We start from the raw sequence: 13,782 nt of genomic DNA, 5'->3' as shown, positions 1-13,782 counted from the left end.
TTAGGGGAAGACCGTTTTGAGTTTCTGGAAGGGTTAACGGAACAGTCAGACTTCAGGGTTGAGTTCCACCCTGGCTCTGCCACCCCGCACTGTGTGACCTTGGGCGTGGCACATCGCCTCTCCTGGCCCCGGTCCCTCATCTGTAAAATTTTGAAGGATTAAATCGGATAATGTTTATAAAGTACGCACAGAGTTTGGGATACAGTAGGTGCTCAATAAGCAGTAAACTCCTCCCCAGCTCCTTTCCCACCAGCACCCACTTCACCCAGCACTCGAATTCACCCAGAGCTTCCCCACTTCTACCTACCCCTCTTCTACCTACAGTTTATATAAATTACCCATGTATCCTTTATAACAATGGTACAAGGCTGGTGGTGGATCCCTATTTTACAGATGAGAAAACTGAGGCTCCGAGAGGTGAAATAAATACTACTCAGCTTTAAAAAATAATGAAATAATGCCATTTGCAGCAACATGGATGGACCTAGAGATTATCATATTAAGTGAAGTAAGACAGAAAAAGACAAATATCATATGATATCACTTACATGTGGAATCTAAAAAAATGATAGAAATGAACTTATTTACAAAAGAGAAACAGACTCACACACATAGAAAACAAACTTATGGCTACCAAAGGGGATAGCGGGGGGGATATTAATTAGGAGTTTGAGATTAACATACACATACTACTATATATAAAACAGATAAACAGCAAGGACCTACTGTATAGCACAGGGAATGATACTCAGTATATTGTAATAACGTATAATGGAAAAGAATCTGAAAAAGAATATATATATATATATGTGTGTGTGTATATATATATATGTGTGTGTATATATATATATGTGTGTGTGTGTGTATATATATATATATATATATATATATATATATAACTGAATCACTTTGCTGTACACCTGAAACTAACATGACACTGTAAATCTACTGTACTTCAATTTTAAAAAATGGTTAAAAAAAAAAGAGGCAAAGTACCTTTTCTAAGATCATGCAGCTAGGAAGTGGGAGAGCCAAGTTTCAAGACCGGGTCTGTTGGACAGCAGGATTCATTCCACTGTGTCACAGTGTGTTCTCCAGTAATCTCCAACATTCTCTCCCTTCCAGACCCTTCTTTCCCTCATTATGACGGTTTCAGCAGGGATTAGGGAAAAACAGTTTATTAAACCAATTCACCCAAATGAAAAAGCATCAGAGATTATGTTAGACGTGGATGTCCAATGAGGGGTTGCTAAGTGGCATCTAAGGAGGAGGAATGGTGAGATACATTTACCACACTGGCTCCAGCAGGAAACAAGATGGAGAGTCCTAGCAGGGAGATAGGAAATGTACAAATAAACAGATAAACTGATAAGATAGTTTCCAAGTTTGTTCAATGCCAGGAAGGAAACAGGCTACAGAAGAAATACCTGTGGGGATCTGTTTTAGAAAGATGTGGTCAGGTCAGGGAAGAGCTCTTGGAAGAGGCAACTTTCAAGCCAGAACAGAGCAGTCCAACAGAACTTTCTGCCACATTGGGATGTTCCAGAATGGAATGTTCTAGAACTCTGCTGTTCAATATGGCAGCCACTCATCATATGTGACTACTGAGCACTTGATATGTGGCTAGTGTGACTAAAGAGCTGAATTTTATTTATTTATTTATTTATTTGTTTGTCTTTGGCTGCACTGCATAGCTTGTGGGATCTTAGTTCCCTGACCAGGGATCGAACCCGCGTCCTCAGCAATGAAAGTGCAGAGTCCTAACCACTGGACTGCCAGGGAATTCCCAGAACTGAATTTTAAATTTAAGTTTTAATTAATTTAAATTTAAATAGCCTCATGTGGCTGGTGGCTGTTGTCTTGGATGGCACAGACCCAGCCCTAATTGAAAAAAAGGAAACAACTGTGTGAATTCTTCCTACTGGTGCTAATTAAGAACTTATCAAGCGAATAGGCTGGCCAAAATAATAAATGTTACATTAGTATTTTCTCCTGAGTCTTGGATTCCGAGAAAGTTCTGAAGATTAAATCAACTCATATTTCTAAGGTGCTTAGCAAGAGAATAAAGCACTTAATAAATGGTAGATTAAAATGGTAGGGCGGGGGGGAAGACTCCCAAGTTTCTACTCCCTGTCTTCCACTACTATTTTGAGGGGTCTTTGCTGGTTTGTTCTTAAAAAAACAGTTTTTCTGGACTGGCAAATTTATAAAGGTAAACGATACTTAACCGAGGGCCTATCTTTGCATATGGCTGTGGGCCAAAGCAGGAAGTGAATTTTCTGCCCTTGTATCTTCATTGCATAAAAGTTAGCATTGTAGGTGAATCATTTTTCCTGCCTTGTCCCAGCAAAGGACTGGGGGAGGGGTAGAAGGATCTTGGATTTTATAAACCAGAGACACCAAGACATAGAGATGAAGGTGCATTGTGGGGTGACGGGGCACAGGGAGGACCAATGTGCTGTGTGACCTTGGGTGGGCCTCTTCCCCTCTCTGAGCCTCCAATGCCTCACCTGCAGCATGAGGAGGCTGGACCAGACTCCTGAAAGCTCACAGGGCACACAGTTCTTTTGCCCCCAATACATGTGCTTTTCAAAGTTGAGAATTTTGAATTTTAGTACCAGGGGCAACTCAGGTGGTTCTGCTGCTGCTTCCCAAGATCCTGGTATTTCCGTTAGAACATTTCCAGCCCTAGCTAAGTCCCTGAATCAGGGGCCTCTGATGGAGGGGACCCGCACGTGTTCGTTGTTTCTGATGACCTGGCACGAGAATCCCATGTGGAAGTATCTTCAGGGAGTCAAGGCCCACCTTTACAGTATTCCCCACGTGCCCCTAGTTTCTTGATTGATCACCCTGATGTGTTGTGAAAACTTAATCACCCCTTGAGATCATGTCTTTAGTTTCTTTGTTTACTTGGTTGTTACCTGTGTCCTGCATTGGACCACAAGCTCCATGAAAACAGGGCCATATTTTTGGGGTCTCCGCTTTTCCCCACTGCCTAGCCTAGTGTGGGTTCGTGGTAGACTTTGAAGAAATACTCACCAAATGCGTGAATGAAACAAGCAACCCAAACCTGCCAAAGATAGAATTCTGAATTTCTGGGGCAAGCAAGACACTTCGTGAATGAGTCTGGGGATGAATGAATGAATGAATGAATAAATGGATGGATGGGTGGATGGACGGATGGGTTGGTGGATGGATGGATGGATGAACAGATGACTAGGAGTTTTGTTGTCCCTCTTTAGCAGCAGTAGAATTTCTGTTTTCATAAAATCCTTTTTGTATAAATCTTGTGATTTGTAGACTAGTTCTGAGGTTAAACTCCAATTTCAAATGTTTCTTCTGCCTTTAATACAGTTATGCAACCTCACACTTCCCTTCCGTTTTCCGACTGGACAAGGGCTGGCTACGATTATAGATTGATTACAGATCCAGCGACTGTGCTATCTGCTTAGGGCTTCCCTCCTGTCTCTTTCCTTTTGGGTTCATCTCAAACCAGGAGTTGGAACTTGGTCTTTCTTTGGACTTGGAAACAGTCCCCCAGGGTTGGAATTTCCATGCAACCCTCAGAACAGAGCTGATGAGAACATTACATGATGTATAATAGCAAAATAGTTGCTCACATATTGTGAAATGAAGGTTACAGGGCAATCCCACATGTTTAACAAGCAGCAAAGTGGTTAGTACACGATGGACCTGGGCTAAGACACCAGGTTCAAAGCCGCCTCTTACTATCGTGTAACCCTGATAATCCTACCCTATGGGGTGCATATGTGGATCGAGGGGGATGGGACACATTCAGGATCACGCAATTGCAGTCCTGAAATGTAAAGTCCTGAAACTTAAGTTTATAAGTTGGCAGTGAACTCACCAGCAAAACCTGCCTTGATGCAAAGTTATTTATAGTCTTGTCCCATTTTGTGTGAATATTTATGCCTTCTGCTGGTGAAATATTAACACCATAATGTGCCACATAAGGCTTTACCTTCCTAGAAAAATTTCCAAATTCTAAAATACATTGGGCCCTGGGAATTTCTGGTAAGGGATTGTGGGCACATGTATGTCATGTGCTGAGAATATTCCCTGGTGCATGTTAAGCACAAAAATACTCATCCTTAATAAATGTGTGTGTGTGTGTGTGTGTGTGTGTGTGTGTGTGTGTGTGAGAGACTGTAAGGAATGTCTCCAAATAGTTAGTAATCATTGTCTAACTCTAGTAATAATTGTCTAATTGTGTGGTACACTTATGAGTCATCTAAATTTTCTTCTGCATTTTCTAACTTTCTGCTGTAAATATCATTGTTATAAGAAGTTTTAACAATGTTTAATAATAAAACAGTATAAAAATTACGGGGAGGAAAAAGCGAATCAGTCATCTCACTTCCTAGATAAGCTGAAACCCAGAGAGGTGCAGGGGTCTGTCTGAGGCCTCCCAACAAGATATCATAGGCCCTTAAGCCATTCAAACCCAGACCCTCAGCAGATGCAGATCAGAAAGCGGTCTTCAAACTCCCAGTGTTGATGTTGCCACCTAACCTGGGCCCCAGAAAAAGTACCTCCACCCTCCTCCTAACTTGTTCTTTCTATAAATGGGAAGCGTGAGGAGATGAGGCAATTTATCAGGCAGCCTTCAGCTGTGCATCCTTGGGGATGTCACCTACCCTCTCCGTGGCTGGACTGGATGCTCTAAGTCCTTTTGCTTTTGTGTGGAGGGTTAGACAGGCCTGGGTTCAGATCTCAGACCAGTCCCATGCCCTCTCCGCTGCAATTTCCTTCTCTCTTGAAGGGGGATAACATCAGTGTCTACCTCAGAAGGGTGCAGAGATCATGAGAGCGGCAGTGCTGGGAGTGGACAGCCCAGAGGCTGCCTCGGTTGCCATCATCTGCTTTTCTTTTAAATTGAAGTATACTTGATTTACAATGTTGTGTTAATTTCTGCTGTACAGCAAAGTGACTCATACATATATTTATACATTCTTTTTCATTGTTGTTTATCTCAGGATATTGACTATAGTTTCCTGCGCTATACAGTAGGACCTAGTTGTTTATCCATTCAATGTATAATAGTTTGCATCTACTAATCCCAAACTCCCAGTCCATCCTTCAGTTGCCATCATTTGAATGGGCATCTCCCAAAGTTCTTATATGTGGCCACGGCTATTTCCAAGCCCCACCGGGCATACACCTTTAAGGTGTAGCAACCTGTGTCCACAGAGGAAGAGGGACTGAAGAGGCAGGTGAAGCTCTCTGATAAGAGGATACAATGCAAAGCAGAGAAGTTGAAATATCCACACAGTGTCAATGAGTATTGGGGTTTGTCAATAGAGAGTAAATATCTAGAAAAACGTTGAGTAAGCTGGAGAGCCTAACTGACTTTGGGTAGGGTAGGGTGTTTTGAAATACCTTCATTTCCTGATTTTAATTGTTTTTCCTGTTTTGAGGTGGTTACATGGAAGTGTGAGCCATTTGGGTCATGAGTACTTCTGGGTTTTTATTTGAAACTTAAAAAAAAAGCAAACAGCCTACAGCAGGTTTCCTTTTTGGAGGGACTAAAGATAAAGCCATGAAGAAGCTTCCAGAAACTCTGAAGAACTGAGAATTTTGTTCACCTGTTTTATTTATGAAAAAAAATTTTTGTTGTTGTTGAAGTATAGTTGATTTACAATATTATGTTAGTTTCAGGTGTACAGCAAAGTGATTCAGTTATACATATACATATATATACTCTTTGCCATATTTTTTCCGTTATAGATTATTACAAGATATTGAATATATATATTTTAAAATTATTGTTGAAATGTTGTTGAATGTATAGTTAGAGGACTAACCAGCTAACCAGCGCCCTCAGTCAAGCCTGCTTACGCAACTCCAGGGAAAGGTCACTGTTCACTTTGTGGCCGCCTGGATGGCGCCCCCTGGATGTGTGGCCCTAGCTGTGCCTTTAGAAGAGAATTCCTTTGCATTTATTTTATTTCTAATTTTTCGGGTTTGCTATCCACATAAGCTACATTTACTACTACTGCAATGCTTGCTAGGCAGTGTGTCGGATCCTTTTTATTTATTATAACTACTTGGAGAAGCATTCATTCATTCATTCTAACTGGAATCAGAATGCCTGGGTTCAAGTCGCCAGCTGTGGCACGTTGGGCGATAGACATCTCTGTGTCTTCTTTCCTTATCTGTATTACAGAAATAAAACAGTTAAGATCGCTGCGACGATTAAATGAGACAGAGGCACCGAAGAACACTCTGTAAATACCTTATCAGAAGGAAACTTACTTAGGGTCACAAGGCAGCTGCGTCTTTCCTGTCTTGGAGGCCCTCATTTTAGCGGGGGACCCAGGTGGTTCCAAGTGTGTGCTAGAAGCTCACTGGGGGGAGGGGAGGCATGGAGCAGACGCGTCCCTGGAAGTATAGGTGAAAGAATAAGCAAAAACCGGAACTTGGAAACCAAAAGTTGACTGCGGGGGCTTTTACCAGGCACCGTGGTGACATCTGACTCACATTTTAAATAACCCATATTTTCCACCACTTCCCTATTGTGTGCGTATTCCAGCACGTGAATTGCTTGCAGGTTTTTCCCAGCTGCCAGTCTGTAGGGGGGGATGCCATCCTGGAATTGTTCTACTCCAGTCCGGGGAGCTGGGGAGCCAAGAGGTTTCTTAAAGTCTCGGGCCACACTCTCCCGGCGCCCAAGGTCAGCGGTGGCTGCGCTACTGGCTGGTCCGGGGCGGGGTGGGGGGGGAGGCGGGACCCGGTGTGGGAGATGGCGGGGTCCGTGTCCTGTCCCGGGACAGGAGGCGGGGCCCGGTCAGGGGGCGGGACCTCTAGGGAGGCGGGGTCCGCTTGGTCGGGGCGGGGCCTGGGCGGGCGCGTCTGCCCCGGACACAGGAGCTCAGGACGCCCTTCGGGATGGAGGAAGTCCTGCGCCGAGTTGGGCTCCTGCAGGGTGGTTCGCCGCCCGGCCCGAGGCGCTCTAGGACCGCGCCTCCACCTCCCTGTCGCTACCTGGCTGGGCCCCGGGACAGGGGTCTGCTTCACAGGGGTAGGGGGTGCATGCTGTGCATCCCAGCAGGAGCCTGGTGGGCGGCGGGAGGGTCAACATGAGTCCCGCCAAGGGCAAAGTCTGTTTCCCCGATCGCAAAGTAAAGTAAGTAAGGCTTCAACTTTAGTGACCGTTAAGTTATCTTTTTTAAAAAAAATTTTTATTGGGGGATAATTGACTTACAATGTTGTGTTAGTTTCAGGTGTACAGCAAGTTATCTTTTTATAAACTCGTGCAGAGTCCTTCCCACCCCCACTCCCCGCCCCCAGCCGAAGAAAGGCCGGCTTCAGTTTGGCAGCTGGGGAGATGGAGCCTGCCTCACAAACTCTAGCTGGTCTTGGCGGTGCAGGTGGTTGCCAGATTTGGCAGTGATGTTGATTGGAGAAGGGCTCTCGGGAGCGCACAGGTGCCTCAAGGTTGGCTGGTTGGCGGGGCCCGCGCTTTCCCCCTCCTCCTCCCCTTAGCCTTGATAAAGGTGATGGTTGCCTGATGGCAGGTCGTTTTGAAGCCTGGTGATCGTGAAGCCCGGGGCGAATCCACGTACCCTTGGGCAGGCATCCCACTTACAGTTATTTCCTGAGCAGGTTAAGTGTAGGCATTTCTGTGCCTGAGCCCTTCTTAGCACCACCTGCTTCATTTTGTTTGTTTGTTTGTTTCTTTCTTTCTTTGGTCTTCATTTTATTGCATTTTTTAAGGTTACTAAAGTGATGCTAACTGTGTTTGTTGTTGAAAATTCAGAAAATTATAGATAAGCAAAAAGGAAGAACAAACTCACCCATACCCCTCCCCTCCATTTGATCTTTATTAACAGCTGCTGTATAGTCTTTCAGCCTTTTTTTATTTTTGGTGCAGGTATGCTTTAATTTATGAACTCGAATCATACAAAACATACTATGTTGTAACTTGCTTTTTCACTGGGCATTAAGTAGTCTACCACTGGACTCAGCACACTGTGGCCCACAGCCTGTTTTTGTGTGGCCTGTGAGCAAAGAATAGTTTATAACTTACTTACCTACTTATTTATATGTTTTTTGGCTGTGCTGGGTCTTTGTTGCTTCGCGCAGGTTTTTCCCTCTAGTTGCTGCAAGTGGGGCTACTCTTCATTGTGGTGCACGGGCTTCACATTGCGGCAGCTTCTCTTTGTTGCGGAGCACGGGCTCTAGGCGCGCAGGTTCAGTAGTTGTGGCTCGCGGGCTCTAGAACACAGGCTCGGTAGTTGGGCACAGGGGCTTAGCTGCTCTACGGCATGGGGGATCTTCCCAGACTAGGGATTGAACCCGTGTCTGCTGCATTGGCAGGTGGATTCTTAACCACTGCGCCACCAGGGAAGTCCCAGTTTTTAACTTTTAAATGGTTGAAAAAAAATCAGGGAATTTCCTGGCGGTCCAGCAGTTAGGATGCTTTCACTGTGGTGGCCTGGGTTCAATTCCTGGTCAGGGAACTAAGATACTGCAAGCAGCGTGGCACAGCCAAAAAAAAAAAAAAAAAGAAAAGAAAAAAAACAGTTGATAAAATCAAAAGAAGTCTACTATTTAGTGAGATGTGAAAATTACATGAAGTTCAGATTTCAGTGTCTACAAATAAGGTTTTATTGAAACATAGCCACGTTATGTATCATCTATGGCTGCTTTTGTGCTTCAAGGGCAGTATTTAGTAGTGGAATAGAGACCGAATGGACTCTAAAACCTAAAGTATTCACTTTCCCGTCCTTTACAGAAAGCATTTGCCAACCCTTTTTCCACCTGCTGCATTCTAGGGGTCCATAGTGTTCCTTTAAATGGGTACACTTTAAAATTTATAAACAATCTCCTACAGAGAGTGGATATTTAGGCTCTTTCTCCCTTTTTGTTATTACAACTAACACAGTGAAAAACAGCCTTGTAGCTAAGTCTCTCCCTATCCTTTGTTCTTTTCCCAGGATGTATCCGTCTGGTCCATAAACATTACCTGACTATCTCCTGAGTGTAAGGCCTGCATCTGGAAGGGACACAAAAATGTTTGGGAAACATGACCTCTGCCTTTTAGGAACTCTTTTTTTTTTTTTTAATTTATTTATTTTGGCTGTGCTGGGTCTTTGTTGCAGCTCGTGGGCTCTTTTTTGTGGCTTGTGGGCTCATTTTTGCAGCGCACGGGCCTCTCTAGTTGTGGCCTGTGGGATCTTCGTTCCCCGACCAGGGATCGAACCTGGGCCCCCTGCATTGGGAGCACGGAGTCTTAACCACTGGACCACCAGGGAAGTCCCTAGGAACTCTTGATCTAATGGGGGAAGCAGGTGTTTTCTTCGTAATTCAAATTCAAGGCCCACGGGAGCAACAGTACTTAACTGCTGCCCTTCATGGGGTGCTTTCAGGATGCCAGGCTGAACACTTCGTATGTGTGACCTCATGCCAGATTCACAGCAGCACCATGGGACACTCAGTGGGTGCTGTCATCTCCATTTTACAGATGAGGAAACTGAGGCTGTCAGTGCTGCTGATAGCATAACGGGGATTCCGCTCCGGCTGTTGCCCAAAGGGCTCTTCACAGGCAGCCAGGTTTTCGTGCATAACGTGCTTGAACAGACTCTTTCAAAATATAAGCCCTTCCTAATGTTGGACTAGTCAGAAGACTAAAGGACTCGACTGGTAACTAGTTACTGTGGCTGGTGAGCGTGCCAGGGAAGTGAAGACTCTTGGAGCCAGAAGGGCCTCGGTGGTTGTTTAGTTTCTCGGATGCAGGGTTCAGAGAGGGCAAGAGACCCAGATGTGTGGCCAGCCCACCAGGAGGGAGGCTGACCCTCCAGTTTTTTGGTTTTTCCGCAGAGGAGCCTAACAGAGCCTTCGGGGGCACCCTCCTTGGAGTGCTCAGAGCATGTCTGAGCAAAGGGCCCGCAGAAGGATAGGGGTCCCAGATTTGAATCACAGTCATTCTTGTGCACTAAGTTTTTTGTGGAGCATGGTAGTCACATTCCTTCCACATGTGGAGCCCTGATCTAACCCATCTGGCCAATACCCTCAAGTCTTACAGGAACGAAAGCAGGCCACGTGGTCTACAAAGGATACATTTTTGTCTGATCTATAAAAATATTAACACAAAAAGTTTAACCTATAGCTCTTTTTTTTTTTTTTTTTTTTTTTATTGCGGTACGCGGGCCTCTCACTGTTGTGGCCTCTCCCGTTGTGGAGCACAGGCCCCGGACGCGCAGGCTCAGTGGCCATGGCTCACGGGCCCAGCCGCTCCGTGGCATGTGGGATCTTCCTGGACCGGGGCACGAACCCGTGTCCCCTGCATCGGCAGGCGGACTCTCAACCACTGCGCCACCAGGGAAGCCCTAACCTATAACTCTTGAATCACATTTAATTATACACTTTAATCCAAAAGAATAGCTTTCACAAACTACTTTATTTTTTATTTTAATTTATTTTAATTTATTTATTTTTGGCTGCATTGAGTCTTTGTTGTCGCATGCGGGCTTTCTCTAGTTGTGGCGGGCGGGGGCTACTCTTCGTTGTGGTGCACGGGCTTCTCATTGTGGTGGCTTCTCTTCTGTTGCAGAGAACAGTCTCTAGACGCATGGACTTCAGTAGTTGTGGTGCACGGGCTTAGTAGTTGTGGCTCGCAGGCTTAGTTGCTCTGCGGCATGTGAGGTCTTCCCGGGCTGGGCTTGAACCCTTGTCCCCTGCATGGGTAGGCAGATTCTTAGCTGCTGCGCCATCAGGGAAGCCCCGACACAAACCACTGTACTCCAAAAGAATGAACTTGCACGAAATTGGAATTGTCCCGTCAAGTTCAGACCATGTGATCACTGTATATATAATAATATGAAGATGCTTTATTGGGTCACTGCATGGTTCCTCTCTTAGCTTAAAGTCGCTAAAAAGATGGAGATAGACAGCCGCACTCTGCCTCTGAGCTCTGTAGCCTTGAAAAGTGCCATCAACCCTTTGAACCCTGGTTTCCTCATCTGTCAGTGGGACTGATCCTAATTGGCCTTTTCAGGGTTCTTATGCCCAGCACTCAGGGCCGTGGGTGCTGTCCTGAGTCAGCACAAACATTTGCACAACTGATAACAGTGATGACAGAATTCTGTTGCAAAAGAGGCCTATGCAGTCAAGAGGCATTTGGGATCCTGTCCTGAAGACCTGGACCATCTACTAAGGAGCCAGAAATAATAGGAAGGCAAGGTCCCAAATGCTGGCCAGCATTTCTTGGTGTGCAAACAGGGCCAGAGTTCAGAGAACAGAGAAGTGAATGTGGGTTGGAGTGGTTGGAGGACATCTCAAGAAGAGACTTGAGTCTCTGTTGGGATGAAATAAAGTTGAGGACCGGAAGGCAGAAGAGTCTGGTCTTTAGTGAGCCCCACAATATCCCGTTATGATGTCACTGCCGAGGGAATCCTGCTCAGGACCCAGGCCCGCTGCCCATGTTGAAATGTTGGTTGTTGATCTGTGGGTAGTCTCACTCCTATGTCGTGCACATTAGAATTTCCTGAGGGGCTTTTGAAAAACCGAAGTCTGCAAACTTTTCATAAAGGGCCAAATAATAAATATTTTCGGCATTGTGACAGTATGGTCTCTGTCACAGCTACTCAGCCCTGCCTTTTACTGCTCCAGCTCCCACAGGCAGTATGTAATTGAATGGGCCTGAGTGTATTCCAGTCATGATTTACAGACACTGAAATTTGAATTTCATATAATTTGCATGTGTCACAAGGTATGATTCTTTTTCAACCATTCAAAAATGTGAAAACTTTTATTAGTTTGTGGGAGGTACAGAAGCAGGTGGCAGACTGGATTTGGCCCTTGGGCCCTAGTTTGCTGACCCCTGGCCCAGCCAAAGTGGCCATCTCTGGAGGCACTGAGGGGGCAGTTGGCCTGAGAAATTTCCAAGCGTCCACTTATCGGGGGGTCCAAAGATGAGTTCAAAGCTATCAACCTTTCCTGGGCTATGCAATGTCCTTTCTTGCTTACTTGCTGGGTGATAATAGTAAGGCCTTTACTTCCATCAGGGCATAAGCTCAGAGCAGTGACCATCCCTGTTTTATGAAAGAAATGGTAGGGTAAGGGTTTTAAGAGCTGGTCAATGCCAGGGCCCTAGCCTGATGGCCTCACACTGGGGCTTTTATACTGGCTCCCGTGCAGAGAGGCACCTCAGCTAAAGCTCTTTCCTGCAGGCCAGGCCCAGCGGTGAACCCTGGACACATGCTCTAGGCGGCAGATCCTATTAATAGTATAAATATTCACATCCTATCAGGGAGGCAAGGCACAGAATATTGAAGCAACTTTCCCAAGATTACAGAGGTCATAAGTAGTAGATTTTGCATTCAAAGCCTGGGAGGATGGTTCTAGTCTACTGGGCTTTCTCACTTGTGGCACTGTTCACATTTGGGACCCTGTAATTCTTTTTTAAGGGCTGTCCTGGGCTTTGCAGGATGTTGAGTGGCATCCGGGCTTTTTATCCACTAGATGCCAGGAGTACACTCCACGCTGTGATGACCAAAAACGTCTGCAGACAGTGCTGTGTGTCCCCAAGGGAGCAAAGTTGCACCCAGTTGAGAACCCCAGATTACCATATTGTCTCTCAAATGTAAGTGCTTGTTTTTGAAAGTACAGACCATAGAGTTACTTCCATTTATCTCAGATAGCTTTGTGCCTTGAAATTAGATCCCGGGGGTCAGATAGAATTGGATTGGAAGCCCAGCTCTGCCACTTGCCAGCTGTGTGACTTGAGGTCAGTGGGCCTCTCTGAGCCTCGGTTTCTTCATCGCGAGCAGGAGATGATGGTCTCCCCTGCATAAGGCTGTGGGGATTCAGGGAGGAGCCCCCTGTGCCCAATCTATGGTGACATTTGAGGGTGTTTATTCCTTCCTTCCCAGTGCAGTCCTGCCTGGTCTCGTGCCTGGGCAGCTGATGGTGTTTGGTGTTTGGCTGACAGCTCTGTTGTGTAGCTGACCGCACCTGAAGCCACTTCCAAAGTCACCGTGGAATATTTCAGCCTCCACACTTGCCTTGGAAGGAATGCCAGCCAAAGGTCAGTCCCCCAGAGCCAATGTTGATTGGCCTCCAACTTCGTCAAAAACAGATAAAAATAGCCACTAGCCTCAGGCTGGCCCCACTGAAGCAGAGCCACACCAGCAGCATTGTGTGTTCACCCGTGTACTTTGCTGGGATGGGTTTGGGACCCTTCCAGTGGAGGGCTGTGTCACCAGTTTTGAAGTCAAAATGGCGCTGTGAATGGTTTTTCCCAGGCCACAGAATGGTGTTTGTCTAATGGTTGAGTTTTTCTTTGTTGCTCTTTAGGTCAAATTGCTGAGTTTTAATGTTGCATGTATAAAAGTGGGATGTCTCAGACTTTCTGAAGCCACAGGATCAAGCCAGCCAGTTGGGGAAGACCATGGACAGAATGGGGAGGGTGGATGGTTGGGGAGGAGGCCATGGGCAGAGGAGTGGCCTGATGCCTTTCTTGGTTAGATTGGGAGATCAGTAGACCCTGATCCTCCTGGCATCACTGCATTGAAATAATATAGAGTTTACCGTGTGCCAGATGCCATCTTTTACTTTCTGTGTATTGATATGAGCTTATTTAATCCTCACAATCCAATGAGGTACATGTTATTATCCTCATTTTACAGTGGAGGATACTGAGTGCCTTACCAAATGGATACCAAAATGACCATGGCTTTCAGCATCCCTATTACAAAGTTCATAGCTTTTTCTTCTTATCGAAAATAATATATCATGGCAGAAGATTTAACAAATATA

General features: G+C 45.6%; 1 protein-coding gene across 2 annotated transcripts in view; it reads left to right on the top strand.

The window, feature by feature from the left end:
• Nucleotides 1-13,782, top strand: part of ACACB (acetyl-CoA carboxylase beta) — a 121,706-nt gene that overhangs the window by 25,049 nt on the left and 82,875 nt on the right. The window contains exon 1 of one of the 2 annotated variants that reach the window (XM_081252808.1): nucleotides 6,997-7,147. The exons of the other annotated variant lie outside the window; for it this stretch is intronic. Coding sequence (XP_081108934.1) covers nucleotides 7,101-7,147 — 47 coding nt within the window. The 5' untranslated portion in view covers nucleotides 6,997-7,100. Of the gene's footprint in view, nucleotides 1-6,996; nucleotides 7,148-13,782 lie in introns of those variants that run through there. 2 annotated transcript variants of the gene reach the window in all.

The sequence above is a fragment of the Mesoplodon bidens genome, assembly GCF_964165515.1.
Source record: "Mesoplodon bidens genome assembly, chromosome: 13".
NCBI classification, from domain to species: domain Eukaryota; kingdom Metazoa; phylum Chordata; class Mammalia; order Artiodactyla; family Ziphiidae; genus Mesoplodon; species Mesoplodon bidens.
This window is presented reverse-complemented; position numbering and strand designations above follow the sequence as displayed.